Source organism: Artemia franciscana, chromosome 7, assembly GCF_032884065.1.
Source record: "Artemia franciscana chromosome 7, ASM3288406v1, whole genome shotgun sequence".
In the NCBI taxonomy this organism is placed as follows: domain Eukaryota; kingdom Metazoa; phylum Arthropoda; class Branchiopoda; order Anostraca; family Artemiidae; genus Artemia; species Artemia franciscana.
This window is the reverse complement of record NC_088869.1, coordinates 48987633-49005731: the sequence shown is the minus strand read 5'-3', so window position 1 is coordinate 49005731 and position 18099 is coordinate 48987633. Positions and strand designations below refer to the sequence as shown.

General features: G+C 35.8%; 1 protein-coding gene across 2 annotated transcripts in view; it reads right to left on the bottom strand.

Annotated features, from left to right (window-relative positions):
- Window positions 1–16317, bottom strand: part of LOC136029404 (uncharacterized) — a 91604-nt gene extending 75287 nt beyond the window's left edge. For both annotated transcript variants that reach the window (XM_065707768.1, XM_065707769.1), the window contains exons 1-2: window positions 15955–16317; window positions 4433–4627 (exon numbers count right to left, since the gene is read on the bottom strand). In XM_065707768.1, the coding sequence (XP_065563840.1) occupies window positions 4433–4627; window positions 15955–16264 (505 nt within the window). In that variant the 5' untranslated portion in view covers window positions 16265–16317. The remainder of the gene's footprint in view (window positions 1–4432; window positions 4628–15954) is intronic.
- Between the last annotated feature and the right edge of the window lie 1782 nt (window positions 16318–18099).

Genomic DNA, 18099 nt, shown 5'->3' with positions numbered 1-18099 from the left:
TTCTGTCACCCGCCACTTGTTTTCCACTGAGCGTAAGCTAATTATTTCTTAATACAGACAGATAAAACCGGGTTGTTCTCGAGTTTTACACAGTGTTAACTGAACTGTTGATGGTATAATACACAAGTACCAGGGTAAAAACACAATAAAAAAATATAAATGAAGTCAAAAGCGTTACAAAAAAAAGTAAATAGGTTCAAAATTCCTATGGTAACTAGGAATATAAGTAATATACATTTGAAAAAATAAAGTATAATCAAAGGTTCTTAAAAATTAAATTTATTTGTTATAACAAAAGCAAGTAACTAATAAGTGTTCTACGAGCTATACCAAACTATTCCCTCATTTGCCTAATAAAAATCTTATTTCAGCTATCAGGACTGTACTTAACAATTGCCCAGGTTCGCCCACTGACCTAGGCCCAACTGGTATGTAGATACCTACTGAATTTAATCTGCGGGCCCTGTACATTAACTCGTGGAGCATATATATACTCAAATAAAGCACACTAAAGGCTTCAAAATAATCGTAATTACTAAGCCATTTGTTTTTTCTTCTTTGCTTTTATTAATACTTATCATTTAAATAATCATATTTTTCAAAGAACTCGTTTAGTTTTTTTTTTTTTTACAAACGGGAGCTTTAAGAGTAGGCGTAACCGTAGTAGACAGCAAGAAGGGTAACATCTCCTTCTCAAAAAATCTGCTTTTCGCAGAAGATATATTGACCATCTTGAAAAACCATTAAATGTGAATATAAGAATGTTTTACGACGTGAGTCACCCCCCCCCCCAAGAAGAATGTGTAATTATGTCCACGAGATCACGTTGAACCTATTAAGAGTTAGTTTAGAATACTGCTTCTGTTGGCTTTTTGCTGAGCCGTGAAAAAACAACACTTCTACTTTATAACCAGAGAAAAACATTTTTATGGGTTTTCTTGATAGTTTTGTAGTTTTGGCTGGTTGAATATTGCTTGGAACAGAACTAATATTCAACAGTTTTATCAAGCATAAAAAGACAACGTTATAGCCGCTCTGTGCATTATCCTCGAAACATCTTTGAAGCACTACACAAGCTCCCACTACCGTTTGTAAAAAAAAAAAATAACAAGATTTTATGCCCTGCGATTGGCCGTCACGACTTCAATAAAGCCATCAGAAGTGCCTTAGCATTAGCAAGAACAAACTACATAATCCCAAGTACCCACGAAGAAGGGTGCCTGCTGGACAATATGTAAAAAACAAAGGGCAATAAGTTGGCCGTTTAGCCACCTCGTTTCATCAAGATGAAATGAATCATCTACACACTGTATTCAATTGGTACATGGTCTTAACTCCAACCAGATTAAATCCATAATCTTCAATTATCTAAATGGTCATATGACATTAGACACCGGATATTTGAAGCCTGAAGCCAGGAGATTAGCCTATATGTCAATATGCATTCAGTCAGCGAGTTTGATTAAAAGGGTGTAAAATTTTCAGAAGTTGTCTTGATGACCCTGTTTAGTCTTACAGCAGTGGGATGCGGCTGTAATTTTTCGATAGTTTTTTTTTGGGTGCAGAGGGGGTGGGATAATCTGACTTGTAGTTTTATTTTTGGGAATACTTGCAAAATTTTTTTGTTTGATCTCACAGAAAACCATATACATCGTTGCTTTTTCTTTTTAATTAAGCCTGTAGTATTATTAATTACTTTGCCTATCTTCTAGTATTGCAAAACCGGTCAACATTGGAACCATGTAGGAGTACCTTGTAGTCCCACATTTTGTTGAAGTACGTTGTTGGTAATTTCAACTTGAAATATAAACGATTCGATTATTAATAATTTTCAAATAGTCTATTTTAATTATCGGTCTTTTTAAAATGATAATTCCGTAAATAAATCCAGAAAACGCTTCAAAAGATTATGGTTAAAGAGCCACCAAATTTCTTTCCAAGAAGACATAGGCGTGTATTTATTTCTTACACGCAATTAAGAAAAAAAAAACAAGTTTTATTAACTGGAAGTAAGGAGCGACATTAAAACGTAAAACGAACAGAAATTATTCCGTATATGAAAGGGGCTATCCCCTCCTTAATGCCCCGCTCTTTACGCTAAAGTTTTTTATTATTTTAAAAAGTACGGTTGTGAGAAAGAGTCAAACTTTAGCGTAAAGAGCGGGACGTTGAGGAGGGGATAGCCTTGTTTATACACGGAATAATTTATGTTTGTTTTAAGTTTTAATGTCGCTCCTTACTTTCAGTCCTGGCCGAGTGGGTTGGTGCGCTGGATTCGGGATCCCTTGTCTGAGAGGACGCGGGTTCGAGTCCCAGTGCACCCAATTCTTCAGTTAGGGACGGGGGTCAGTGGCGAGACTCTGTAAGCTTAGCCAGAGTTGACCCAGCTCCAAATGGGTACCTGGAGAAATCCGGGGAAGGTAAACAGGAAGGGTGTGCGAAAGCACAGGTTGGCTGGCCTTCAACCCCCCATTGCACTTCCTGGCTGAAGGGCTAAGAAACGGAGATCAGCACCGCCGGTAAGGACTGTAAAGTCTAATGCCGTATCCTTTACCTTTACCTTACTTTCAGTTAAAAAAACTTGTTGTTTATCTAATTCCTGGACGTTTTTGAATTAATGCAGGTTTTGATTTTGGCTCACCGGATATGAATAATTAAAAAAAAAAATTGCATATTAATTTTGCCTTTTTTGGCTAAATGGCCTTCAAAAGTCCCAAAATGGGACGATTTTGAGAAAAAAGGGACGGGAAAGAGGGCCTAGTTGACCTCCGATTTTTTGTTACTTAAAAAGGCCACTAGAACTTTTAGTTTTATTTACGAACGTTTTTATTAGTAATAAACATACATAACTTACAAATTAACTTACTTAACGAACTTCTATATTCTTATATTTTTATTATGTATATGAGGGGGTTCGCTCCCTCGTCAATACCTCGCTTTTTATACTAAAGTTCGAATTTTGTTTCAGTTCTTTAAGAATGACCCCTGAATCACAAAGGTCATTTAATTAGAATAAATAGCTTTTTTGAAATTACTATAATTACTTTAGCGTAAAGAGCGAGGTATTGAGGAGGGGACGAACCCCCTCATATACGTAATAATTTCTGTTCGTTTTAAGTTTTAGTGTTGCTACTTACTTTCAGTTGATAAAACTTGTTTTTTTTTATTTAATTTCTTAACGTTTTTGAATTAATCCAGGTTTTGATTTTGGCTTTTGATCTTTGTCATCAATTAAACTTGATAAAACTTATATATTTAAAATCAGCTTAAAAATCTAATTCTTTTGATGTATATATTGGTATCAAAATTCCGTTTTTAGGAGTTTTGGTTACTCTTGAGCCAGATTGATCCTTACTACAGTTCGTTACCACGAACTGTTTGATAGCAAGGAGAGAAAAAAATATTACTGCAGTATGATTCCGTGTTAAAAACTGTGCTTTAATTCTACGGGTTTATTTTTGCCACGTGCTTCGGAAGCTATTTACATTATATTGAAGCATTTATCAGAAGCATAACCAAATAACTTTGGCATTTCACCTGTTATTGCATTTACCTGTTGTTGCAATGTGAGAAATTAAAAACGTTGGCCCTAAAAATAATTTTGATAGTTTCAACATCCTCCCTAGCAATTGGCACTATTTCACGGTGAAAAGAGATGAGGCGAGAGTATTCTTAAAATTCTGGGGAGGCGATTTTGTTGTTTTTCCAGTTTTTTCAGTGAAAATTCAAACCGAAGGTCTCAATGAATATAACCAAACAAAGTGTATTTTTCACAATCTAGAGAAAGTGCAAAATCTAGTGAGTCCAATGCCCCCACCCCGTTGAAACCCCGATCCCTACCAAAAAATCCTTTTACCCCCATTTTCTCCTCCCTCAACGTTGATAAATCCACCAGTACAAGTGATTATTTTCCTTTAGGAAATAAAATAGCTGAGGTTGATCAGATCTCTCAGAGATTTTAAGCAACCGGCTTGCATATTTGATTTCTTTCTTAAAATCATTTTTTGCCTCTCTTATCTTCCAGAATTAAGTCTAACTTGAAATGCATCGAAGAGAGAACTGTGACAACCCCTTCCCTAAAAAGTTCAGCAGAACAATGCTCACATTATATTGTTTGCTGCTAACTAACAATTCTTTAATGCAGTATTCTAATACACTGTTTTTAATACACAATTAATGGCAAAATGTGTTTTAATCGATGAAAAATCTAGGTGAAAGAGCACTAGCTGTAGCATGGAACTTTAGTAAATCAGTATAATACAGCTACTAAGAATATATCTCTACGATTTGAAGAAAAGCCAAGATGAATATTTGATCTTTCAATATATACCCAAAACCAATCCAAATTTCCTTCTTCTAGAACGATTTAGGGTGACTTGGTGAATTAGTTCAAATTTTTATTAGATGATACCAATAAAAAGAATAGACTTACTACTTATGCAAACTCCTCCTCGGTTTTCAAAGCCCTTTGCACAAGAACACACCGGTCTATGGTCTCTGGTTGTACATATGCCAGAGGGCAGAGATCGAGCACATGGGTTAAATAGCTTGCAAGGATTTGCACATGCGCCTCCGAAACACAGCTTGTCACTAGAACAATCACGGTCGCTTCGACACGACTCTTGAGCTAAAAAGTAAAAAACAATTGATCTAAAGAAACTAAAGAAATATCATTTTTCTAGGGATTTTTTTTGCAAGAAAAAATGGTTTGGAATATAGTCTGCGCACTCTTGCTCTATTTTAAAAGTTGTTGTGACAAAACCATATGCTACTCTAAATTTGCGAGAAGGAGTAAGGCAGGATGGGATCTTATCTCCCACCTTTTTAATAACCTAATTTCTAGTATTTTGGCTAAGCTGTAGTTTTTTTGTACTGATGTTACCTTGGTGTTTCTTACGACCCTTTTCTGACCAGCCATTCCATAAATGTGTTCCGCCAAATGGTTTCTACTTTTTCTGGTGCTTTTAAACCAAGTCGTGAGAAATAATATAGAAAATACTGGTATAGTTTTGTTTAATTTGCAAGTGGAAGAAGATTCATTTAGCAAGAAGGAGGTAGAGACGATATTAAAAAGATCGAAAAATAAGTCTTTAAAACATGGTTGATTCAATGTTGAAGGTAAAATGCTGAAAATAATTAGTATAATTTTCGATAAAGGCGAAGTGACCTACTGCTAAGCCCTCTTTAAGAAAGCTTAATTTTGAGATCTGGACTCTGTTTGTGTGCCTGCCCCTTGGTCCTTAGATCTATTTAATACAAGTGACCAGATTATAAACAGAGTGAAAGTTTAATTTTATAGGCATTAACTTGATTTCAAAAGGAAACAAATTTCTCAGCCTGCTGATACTTATTTGATCAAGAGATGATGAGGTATGGAATGGTTTAGTTTTGCATTGGCTAACCTTTCACAATCTGATTAGCAATCGTGGAGAGCTTGATTTACCAAACTCCTCAGAAAAGCTTCAGTGAAGAACATATCGTTATATACTACTCCAGATGAGTACGTTAAAGTGATCGATGATTTGTACGAGAATAAAATATTACTGCTTTAAAGATAGGAAGCTTTATTAGTTGGATCGGTATGGAATTGAATCGATGTTATGAACACGAAGTCATTAAAATAAGCAATAATGAAAAATGGGAGATTTTAGGTACCGAGAAAACTGACAGAATAGATAGTTTTATTTACCTAGGTAGCATTGTTAGTAAGGATGATTGTGGCAGTGAAGATGTAAAGAGTAGAATAGACAGTACACGGGTATTTTTCCTCAACTAAGAAAAATTGGGAAAATATTGAAATAAATTTTATAACTAACATTAGTATTTATAAATGTGCTTAAAAACAAGCGGCCATATACACAACACCAAACACACACACACAAAACATAACACTTGACAAATTTATATCATTGTCTTCTGCGTCCCCACACCTTTCTCTATAAAACTTTTTATTGCGATAATTAGGTCTCTAGAAGAAGTCTCCAAAATACCTCGGAGCCGTGACACAACCCTCGAATAAATTTTTTCCTTGAATTCTATAAGCCTTAGGAATTAATCAAAAATGTTTCAGTCCATTCCCATAATCCCCTCAAAGGAGGTAAGCACAGTTACCTTCCGAGATATCCTCGTCATATTCTCCCAGTGTACCCTACCCAGTACCATGCAATATGCCAATACTCACAACCAACGCTTAAGGGCTCTCTGTGGTAGATGAAGTTTCAAATAAAAGTTCAGCATTCTAGAAACCAATATCAAGTGTGGCTCTTAAATAGGGTTGCTTTGGAAAGTTGAGGAAGGCATGTTAGACGTTTTATGGAGGATTGATCTAACGATTGTTTTAGGTGTTCGTTTTAGTATGTCAAGCAAAAAGCTGTGCAAAAAATGTGGTTCGATCTATGGCGCCAATTCAAGAAAATATAGGAGGGCATGGACGAAATATTTTTTGAAAATCTTCAGGGAGGGGGGCAATTTCGTTGTTTTCCAAATTTATTTTTGCAGAAAAAAAAATTAAAGACCGGCTCGGATCGTCCTCGAATGTCATGGGCGAGAGCACAAGAAAAGACTTAAAGGAAGTAGAAGCTTCATGGGGGGCAGTAAAGAACACACTTCCAGTGCTTATTTTTATTTCACTCGAATGAATTGCCTCTTTTCAGCTCACTTTATGCATCAGTCCTGGCTGAACTTCCCTGAAGTAAGGATGCTATGACTGTTTTCACATTATATATATAATAGTGTCTATACGCTGGACTATTTAAATTTTTTTAAGTTTTAATGGTCTTATTCTAATGTAAGTTTCTTTTATATTTTCATTTGTTGTTTTGCTAAGGATGGCCCTTGTTTATAGGGTCGAAATATTTATTGAAGATTAAAGTTCCACTGTCTTATGAAAAAATTCCTTATTGTTCTACTTCTTATTTGTGTTTATGATGGAAAGGCAGTGTGCTCTTCGTCGCTATTTACGGTTTTACCTTCAGCATTCCAAAGGCACTTTTAGCTAAAGACCCTTGGCCAAATGATACCTTTCTCTTTCTCTTTGTATTGTACTTAGGGGTAGAGTGCTCGTTTGCACACAGTGCACAGGCGTACTAAGAGACAGGGAAAAAAAATATCTAAATGCAAATTTTGTTTATGGAAAATTTCTTATGGAGAAATCAGCGAACTGTAAGTAGAGAATAGGTTTTTTTGCCCGATTAATGCTATATGAATTTGTTCTAATCATCTTCATTTTCAAACCAATGCAACATTTTTAGAAATTCTACAAGTTACAAGTTTTATGGTAAAACACATTTAGTAAAGATTTATGGTTTCCTTCTTTTATTTCAACTAAAGAGAGGTATGCTTTCTGTTTTCACTGGGTTGCATTTTCCTTAAGTTTCATAGCCAGTGTTAAAGAAAATGTCGGGAAAACATGTTTTTCATAGTTTAAGGGGGGGGGGGTGTAATTTGGTTTTTCTTAACTTTTTCAATAAAAGTACCAACAACTGAATCTTTAATAAAAAAAATACCAAAAAACTGTTTGGAAATACTGTAGGTGGGGGCAAAATATACAGAGGATAAGTGCTACCTCAGAATGTCTACCACTGTTTTTAGTATTTAGAAAGTGTATGTCAATCAGGCATTTTTTTTTTGGGGGGGGGGGGGTAAAGCAGACTCCTCTCAAAGCTCTGGGTTTTGACAAGATATTTGTATTTTCGTTTTTCTAAAAAATTAACGCTCCCCGATGAACATCATTTCTGAAAAACATCGGAGACAGGGCCCAGGGAGTAAAATCGACTCATATTCAAAAACTTTGCCCCAAATAAAAGTGCGCCTCATGAAATAGATTATATTATTCATTAGTAGCCTCATTTTCTCAGCATTTTTTAAGCAACATGACAAAACTTTAAGACATGCCTAAATTACGCAACGAGTAATTTGGAAGCATAAATCTCAAACTAATTTTTCACACTTCTTGAGGCTTTTGTGGCAATATCCTCTTGACTAGATAAGGGCTTTCTTCATAAATTAGAGACATTAGGAACCATTGTTTTTGCCCGTATAAAAGAAAAGTGGTGTCAATGTTCTCCTAGTTTAATGCTTAAATTACTATACTTAACGCAGCTACTGAAAAGTTTGCAGATATTGAACATCCTGAAGCACTTCCGTGTTTTCCAAGATTCAAAGGTCGAAAGCCAATTGCACTTCTCTAATTCATATCGTACTGTTCCAAGTTTATGAGAAACTATCAAGAGCCCCTAGAAAGAGCTATGGCATGGATTTTCAATAATGTTCATAAACTAAGTAAAATGAGGGCCTTCCTACAGTCGTAACACCTCCTCTGCGAAACAAGACAAGTTAAAGATTACCACTGCGGGAAAGAGCTGTGGCATAGATTTCCATAACGTTCATAAAGTAAGTAAAAATGAGAGCCTATCTACAGCCGTAACCCCTCCTCTGCCAAGACGTGTTGCTCCTTACTTTCAGTTGAAAAAAACTTGTTTTTTGTTTAATTTCTGATCGTTACTAAAACAAATACCAGTAAATTTGGCGCATCCTCTAGTTCCTCCCACCCAAAAAAACCTCCCTCGGAAGGTACTCGTAGCTAAATGCCAATAACCCACGGGTTCTAAAAGTTTCCTATGTATAGCCTACTGTCAGGGATATATTTTTCTTTTCTACGTAAAAAAAAGTCAAAACCTAAAAAATCTAATTTTTAGTGAAGTTGACGGATAAATCTTTAAGAAGAAACCAATGATGTTACGTAGCTGCATCAAATATTTGCAGAGAAAGGTCAAAAGTTTTTATTAGAGAGGAAATGGTGTTTAGCCGAATATATACAGGACGTTCAATTTTTTACTTAGTATTATTGCCTTCGTCTTCAAAGAACCTTCTTAGACCGATATTTTGCAGAGTACACATGTGTTGTACGTACTAGTAACCCTAACTGTTGGGTAAACGACTCTAAAATTCAAGTAAATAAAAGTCCATTCTAAAAAGAAACGTTCAAACGTTAATGGACGCACAAGAGATACGTTCTCGTTTTAAAACCGGGATAAAAGATCAACATTAAAAAACAAGACAAAAGCAGGGGAAGATGAAACCAAAAATTCAGTCAGCTGTGAGTTCTGTACAAACACGTACGCAGGGCTCGAAAAATTATGGGAATGGCCCTGAGTGCCAGTTTTTTTTATTTTATTTTTTTTTAACTTAGTTTTCTATTGCCGTTTTATTTAAATCGTTTAATAAGATAAAGTTGCCTAAGAATATTGATTTGCAAAACAAAGAAAAAGAATCGGACTTTTAGAGGGACTAAAAACACAACATTTTTTTTTTAAATTGAAAGTAAGGAGCAATATTAAAGCTCAAAACGAACGGAAGTTATATCGTATATGAAGGGGTTTGCGTAATTAAACGGCCCTTGTGTTTCGGGAGTCGTCCTTAGAAATTGGGACAAACCGTCAAACTTTAGCGTAAAGAGCAAGGTATTGAGGAGTGGGGCAGCTCCTTCATACAGGGAATAATCTCTGTTTTTTTTTTAGTTTCAATGTTGCTCCTTAATTTCAATTGAAGAAAACTTTTTTTTTCGTCTAATTTCTGATGGTTATTCAAATAATGCCAGTAAATATGACTCATCATCTAGTTCATCCCATCTATACCCCCTTTACCCTTACTGAAAATTCTCCCCCTCCGTAAAATTTCCTGTCAAAGATTCAGCCTGAAATTCTCCTTAGTATACTTTCATTTGAAAAAGATTTTAAGTTCTAATCGTTTTTCCAATCACTCAGGAAATCCCTCCTTTGGTGGAAATTATTTCCCGGAAATCCAAACACTGAAAATTTCCTTTCGACAATTCCCCAGGAATATCTCCAAATAAAAAATTGAGTAGGCAACAAGAAAGTAACACAAATAAAAAGAACTTGGTATAAGAATTCTCAAAATCCCACCTGTGTAAAATTTCCCTGGAAACTTCACTCCCGGAAATATTCCTTCACATGGAAAATTGACCCCATGGAAGCCCATCTCAAGCACAAACCACCATCCCGAAAATTGTTTGTAAACTTTCCAATAGGAAATAATACACGTAAACATCCGGCAATTTTATAAATTAAAGGTCTATCCCAAAGGGCTGGGGGAGGGGGTGATATTATCTCCAGAGGCACAGTTTTGGGACTTTTCAACTATGCTGAACAAATTAACATCTCAAAATTTTGTTCGGATGATTTTTGGGAAATAAAAGGGGCGTGGAAGAGGGCTAGGTGCCCTCCAATCTTTTTGGTAACTTAAGAGGGGCACTAGAACTATTATTTTCCTTTATAATGAGCCCTCTCCCGACGTTTACAACTGACTCGATACGATCACCCCTCAATAAAAAAAAACATATATTCATGATTTTCTTCTGACAAAAATTCTATATTTGTGCAAATAGGAGCATGAAACCTCTACAGTAGAGATTTCTGATATTCTAAATCTGACGGTAGGATTTTCATTAAGATTCTATGACTTTTAGTGAGGTGTTTCTCCCTTTTTCAAAAACCAGGCTAATTATCTAAGGCTTTTATCCTTTTTTGGGTAGCACTAAGCTCAATAAATCCTGTATATTTGGAATCAGCATAATAAGCCAATTCTTTTTTATGTATTTATTGATATCAAAATTCGATTCTTCAGAATTTCGGTTTCTATTGAGCCGTGTCGCTCAATACTTATAGCTCTTTACAACGAACTGTTGTTATTGTTTTCTATTTAAATAAGACAGATTTTCATATAAAATCTAGGCAAAAGGGGACAAGTGCCCCTCTTCTTCTTATGTACGCCCATGATATTTTTATTCTGAACATTTGTTCTTCTGCTTTGAATCCGTTGTACACTTTTGAGATAATATGAAAAATTTAATTGCTCTATCGAAGATTAACTATACTGCTCTGAACTATTTAAGTTCTACCAGTGCTATCAAACTGAATGGAAAGGAAAGGCGAAAAAAGGACCTTCCGACAGAGCAGCAAATTTGAACCCCCTGCCAGCTTCGGCCACAAAAATTTCAGTATTTATTGTGAATACCGCTAACATTCAACATTGAAAATGGACAAGTTAATTATAATAGTGAAAGTGGTTTCAAAATCAGAACTATTTGCGGTGATCCATAAATAATGTAGAAGACAATGTTTTGTGAACAGCGTACTTCTTCTCAAATGACCGCGAAAAGCCATCAGCGTTTTTCTCTTGAGAGCAAAATTGTCCTCCTGCAAATAGAGGATTTCGAAAAAATTGACTTCAGAATTTGAGCTTTACAGTTCATGGGTGTAGCGGCAGCTGCAAACTAGTAAAGAACGAATCACGGCCATATAGCGCCAAAATATTGAAAAACGTACTAAGAAAAATGGCAAGTGAGAAAAAAATTACCATTTCGTATTGATTTATGAATGATAACTACAATAGCGAAACTCTTAGTATCAAAATTTGTTTTGAAAACCAATTTATGAAAAATTTTGAAAAATAACCTGAAACCCCTAAAATAGGGTATTCACAATCCTGTGGTGGCGCAGTGGGTTTGACCTTAGCTTGGTAATACGGGACCCAGAGATCGAATCATGCTGCAGTAATGCACCGCAGGGCCGACGCAGGGACCTTAGTAGTCAAGAAGCGTCGTTAATCTGATACAATACAAAAATAGGGTATACCATTGGAAATAAACCATACAGAACACCATACGCAGGAAACTTACAGCGCCCAAGCCTGAACAACAAAAAATCACTTTTTTGCATCGGTACTGATGTGTCCTCCTCTTTCCATCCCTTTTCCTTTATTGCTAGCGGGGCACTAGAACATCATAGAGAGGTATTTAAGGGCTCATTTTGAATGAAATTGTATATCTAGTGCCTCTTGTGAGTACCAAAACAATTTACTTAAAAATAAATTCATTTTTTGCAAACAATCTGCATCTTTATATGCGAGAAGAAGAATGACGTCATACTCGAAGGTTCCAACCATTATTGACGTTATAGTAAAGCTTTCAGTACCAATCTAAGATGTTAGAAGGTTAAGTCAAAGATAATAGCTACCGAGAAAGGCCAACAGATCTGCGAGGGTGCATAAAATATAATTTAAAGGGCGTATTGGATAACAGTGATGACACCGTAGTTCGTCTTTACTAGTTCCTGCCACCAATAAGCCGAAGGCTTTTGCCTGTGTGTAATATATTTTTCCAATAAGGCTAGTGTTACTCTAAAGAACTGTTAATGCAGGAGGATTTTTAGGTTCGACGATATCTGCACAATACCCACACAGTCCCAGAGGCAAGTGCCATAAGTTATGAAATTACTCACAGTTCAGTTATTATTTTCAGAAAGTTGTGAAACGATCACCATTCATTAAATATCTGGACAAGCACAGATGGGGCACAATAAGGCGTACGGAGTAGGGCTTTTGTCAAGTTAAAAAAAAACGAACAGTTTTCCTGAATTTTAGAGATAATGACATAAAAAAATAAGGAAAGTAAATAATGGTTTATTTCCTTCTTTAGCAAAATTAAACCTCAAACAGTCGACCATCAATTCCATAAGCTTTCAGTTTGCAAAGAAGTCCCTTGTGCCATACACGATCAAAGACTTTTGCGATGTCAAAGGAGAGAAGGCAAATATCGTGCTCCTGAGAAAGAAGCTCAACCCACTCGTTGTACTGTGTAATCAGAGAGCCTAATTTAGACTGTTTTCTGCGAAAACTGTATTGCGTGTCTGCCAACAACAGACGTAACTCAAGGTATTGGTAAAGTGTGTTGTTAATGACGCTTTCATAAACTTTACCTACACAGGACAGCAGACCTAGTGGACGATACAATCCTACATTTGTAAGGTCGGACTCTGCCTTAGGAACAAGGACCACATGAGCAGTTTTCCAGGCTTTCGGGAATGATCCCGCTGCAAAGCACTTTCTATACAGAGAGGCGAGAGGACCAGCAAATTCAGGGATCATCTTTTAAGGATGAGATTGGGAATCGTATCAGTTCCTGAAGCTTTGGTGACATCCAACTGGAATATGAATGATGAGTTAAGAAGAGATCAAGCAAGGATGATCCACGATGATCTAGGTCATAAGCAAGACTCGGGTCTTGCAGAGCTGCGCCTTCCCCATCTGTTGTACGACTTTTCAGCCAGTGGCAATGATGAATGTTGAAATCTCCCCAGATTATTCCATGCAATTTTCCATATAATCGGTGATTTTCATTATTGGTGGGTTATACACTGTATCAATAGCAAACGATTTGTTTGGTAGGTTTACTTTCACCCAAAGACCTCCTTATGACTAGGAATCGAAAGTGCCGAAAAAGCGATGTTATTTTAATGGTACATAGCAACACTACCTCCACCAAAAGCCGAGTTCCTCGAGTTTTTGCGATCCAGCCTTAGCAGGGTGTAATCAGGAATATTGATCTCACTATGAATGACGCCAGAATGCTCTTTAAACGAGCAACTATGTATTTTTTTAGAACTTTTTCTTTTAAAAAGGCTCCTTTTTTTGAAAATTGGCAACCGTTGAGAAAAGTCGTTTAAAGCCTTTTTATGAAAAACAAAATTCATATGACTGACATCCTGTTTATAAACACATTTTAAGAGCATAAATTACATCATTTTCCCCCAGGAGTGGTCGTGTCATTTTCAGTATCTAAAGCACCGAAAATTAAACAACGATGACAAATGAACAGCTAAAGAAAGGGGCACTGAACAAGAAACAACACAAATTAACTCCAGAATTACTTCAGAATTGCTGATTTATCTCTAGAATGAAGAAGAGTTATTTTAGCGTCTGCCAAGATACACGGGAAGGAGAAAAATAATTCACGCCTGAATTAAATCATTCTACCGGCAAAAATACAATAAGGAACAGTGTGTCACTTTGAGGGGCCCTTCGAAGGCTTAAAATGGAATTTGCAAGGATAGCAATTATCATCTTTGAAAAGAGAGTCAAAAGCGTGTCAGGTGGTATGTTCTTCTTTCAGATGGTGAACTTATCCATAAATTAAAACAAATGACCGCTTTAAAGTCCTACTTCGTCAAATCTATGCAACTATGTTTTTAAGCCCATGTCCTCTATACAATATTCTAAGCCATAGAAATAGGGCAGGAGCAGAGAAAAGAGCTGAAAAACACCCCCCCCCCCGAGCACAGTAAAGGCCCTAAATACGTTCCTGGAAATTTCATTCACAACCAAACTAGTCTACGAAAAATTAAGGGGGGAAAATGGTTTAATATAAATAAAGCAGTGACAAAGAACGGTATGAAAAACAATCAATAAAAAATAGCAGCAGAACTTAAGTTAGTAAAAAAAATCTGAATGTTTTAATTCCACATCCGAGAGCCTTCATCAATGGGAGAAAAAGGAAAAAGAAAAAAAAATGGTACTTATGTGTTATACAATACACACTCGACAAATTGTATCGCGAGCATGAGACATTACAGGATTTTCGCGGTGTTTATACCAGACAATTAGCTTCAGCTAGGGGGAACTACATTATAGCTATACTTTAATTAAATATTTAGTTAGTATTTTGGTTTGGCTAGGTTAATTTAGTTATGTTTTTGATATAACCTGCTCTGGGTGGCCCCCTTCCATAATTCTTTGTTGCAGTTTTCTTAATTCTTTTACTAAAGTATTGTATTTTCATCATATTTTGTTTTATTACAGTGGCATTCACCGAGAGCCTTTATCAATGTGAGAGAAAAAAATATGATACTTATGTGTTATATAATACACACACGGCAACTTATATCACGAACATGAGACAATACAAGGTTTTCACGGTGTTTATACCAGACAATTAGCTTCAGCTCGGGGAAAACTACATTATAGGTATATTTAGAGTAAATGTTTAGTTGGTATTTTGTCTTGGTTAGGTTAATTTAGATTACATATTTAATATAATCTGCTCTGGGTGGCCCCCCTTCCATAATTCTTTGTTATAATTTTCATAATTTGTTACTAAAGTATTATATCGAGCGGTATGTTCACTTTATTGGTAAGTCAGTAATATGAACAGTGATATATTTACCTTTTATTTTGATAGATCCCATTTGCCAATCTGAATTTATAGAGGAGAAATAACGGCTATACTAGAGATTTTCGTTGTCTTATCTGTGATTACGCGTTTGCAGTATTTTGGAAGTTTATTAAAATAAAAGTTTAATTTATTTGTTTTTCTTTTCTCTTTTGTATTATTTTTTGTCTTTTTCTTTAGATTATTTAACTATTCCCCCCCCCTTTTTTCGTTGAGGCTCCCGGACGTGGGGCTGAAAAATTTTGATTTCTCATTAACTAATGTTTTTTGTTGTAGTTTTGGTCAGTGTTCCTACTACCTGAACAATTGTTTTGGATCATGAAACTATTGTTAATAGATACATTTTGACTTTTTGAACATCTTTTCTCTCTTGCAAAATTACCAATAAATCACGGTTATGGAGTTATTATATATTTGCACATTAGGGAGGAGGGTAAAGCATAGCTTATATTAAATACAGCAATGGTTAGTTTACGCGTTTAATACATGCTATGCTTTACCCCCCCCCCCCTCCCACCCCCCCGATGTGCAAATATACAGCCCAAATTTGTTTTTAAACCATTACAGATTCGCTATTTCAAATTTCCGATCATCGAAAACGGAAATGATTGCAATTCTATATGTATAAATACAAGAATATTTGGGCAGGAATAACTCCATAACGGTGAGTTTGCGGTAGTTTTGCAAGAGAGAAAAAGAATGTTCCAAAAGTCAAAATGCATCTATTAACAATAGTTTCATGACCCTAAACGATTGTACAGGTAATAGGAACATTGACCGTAGTTTTTTTCATTTCGTTCTTTGTCTCTGCTTTATTTAAATTAAACCCATTTTTCTCTATGAATTTCTCATAGGCTAAATAGAAGAACATCGTGGTTATAAAATTCTACTGAATCTAGAAATGCCAAATACAAAATGATAGCTCTTACGTTCACACACCCTCCTTGTTCCACAATGCAAACCTCTATCCGAATCACACAAATTATTCACACCATCGCACGGCTCATTTGCTTGGTTTGCACAGCTGAAACAGCAGTCACAATCAGGACGGGCCACAACACGTCCACTCTGACATTCTGCCGCGGTGGCATTGTTCAAACAACAGGGACACTGACTAGAATCTTCTAATGTACCTATCCGTGCAACACTGAATAATTTATCCAAATTGTTCGAAAGATTGGGTCGTTGGGAGCACACACTGCCGAAGATGACCAAAAATGCAATGGTTTTGAGAAACATTTTTTACGAAGTTACATTATTTAACTATCACGGATAAGAAGAGACTGTCAGACGTCATCTTGCAGACAAGAAAATAATGCTATCGCCTGGAGCAATATACCTTTAAGGTATTAATGTGGGTATGGTCGATACCTGGGGTTTTTGCTGCGATCAAACCCGATCTGGTCAGGTGTGCTTCCCTTCAGCATTTTAATATTTACATATATTCGACTTAGATTTTTCTAAATATGCGTAGAAATTATCTGCATGCAACCTATGTAGCTAAAAAGTACAAATCAAGTGTAAAAATAAAACGTTTTCATCAGTAGAAGCTTCAATTTCCATATGAAGAAACGCCCCTTGGCAAATAAATTTCGGAATTGTTGATCTTGGCGAGTGGTGTCAATTGGGGGCAGGAGGAGAACATTTTGGTAAAATTATAGCAAATCGTATAACTGGCTTTCGTATAAAGTGAATATAACACTCGATACCTTTTTTATGCTCTTTACGAATATAATAATCGCTTCTACCTTAAATTTAAATTTAAGCACTTTCTAATCTAGCCTAGCCTAACCTAAACTAACCTTCTTATAAAAAAAATTTACTACTGAGAAAATGTAGTATTATTTTTTCGAAAACGGCGCGGAGAAAACGTAGTATTATTTTGTCGAAAACGACGGATAACTCGTACTTTAATTGAAAATTCGTCATTTTTAAGAGCTTAAAAAGTGCTCAAGTTTGAATTTGTAGTAGAAACGATTATTATATTCATAAGGAACATAAGAAAAGGCGTCAGTGGTATGTTTGCTTTATTGGTAAATCAGTTATACGAACTGTCATAATTGTTTGAAAATTCGTCATTTTTAAAAGCTAAAAAAGTGCTTAAATTTGTAGTAGAAGCGATTATTATATTCGTAAAGAGCATAAAAAAGGCATCGAATAGTATATTCACTTTATACGAAAGCCAGTTATACGATTTGCTATAATTTTACCGACATTTTTTCGTAAATTTTTGTGTCCCTCCCCTAAGTTCGAAAACATCTTTTATTTAGTACTTTCATAGGAAAAACCCTTTTCGGTATCAAAAGTTATGAGCCCGAGAAACATTGCCTTTTTTTGGAAAATAGGGAAAAAACACCCCCTAAAAGTCATAGAATCAGACCATCGAATTCAGCGTATCAGAGAACTCTATGGTAAAAGTTTGAAGCTCCTATCTACGAAAATGTGGAACTTCGTATTTTTTGTCAGAAGACAAATCACGGGTTCGTGATTTTTTTTTCTTTTTTCTTTTTCCCAGGAGTCATCGTATCAACCAAGTGGTCCTAGAATATCGCAAGAGGGCTCATTCTAACGGAAATGAAAAGTTCTAGTGCCCTTTTTAAGTGACCAAAAAAATTGGAGGGCACCTATGCCCCCTCCCACATTAATTTTTTCCCAAAGTTAACGGATCGAAATTTTGAGATAGCCATTTTGTTCAGCATAGTCGAAAACCATGATAACTATGTCTTTGGGGATGACTTACTCCCTCACCGTCTCCGAGGGAGGGGCTGCAAGTTACAAACTTTGACCAGTGTTTACATACAGTAATGGTTAATGTGAAGTGAACAGACGTTTTCAGGGGAACTTTTGGTTAGGGGGAGGTTGAGGGGAGGGGGCTATGTGGGAGGATCGTTCCTTGGATGAATATGTCATGGGGGAAGAGAAATTTAATAAAGTGGGCGCAGGATATTTTAACATTTTTATAAAAAAAAGGAAAAAAAAATATGAAAACGTTTTTCAATTGAAAGTAGGGAGCAACATTGAGATATAAAACGAACGGAGATTATTACGAATATGAGGAGCTATTCTCCTCCTAA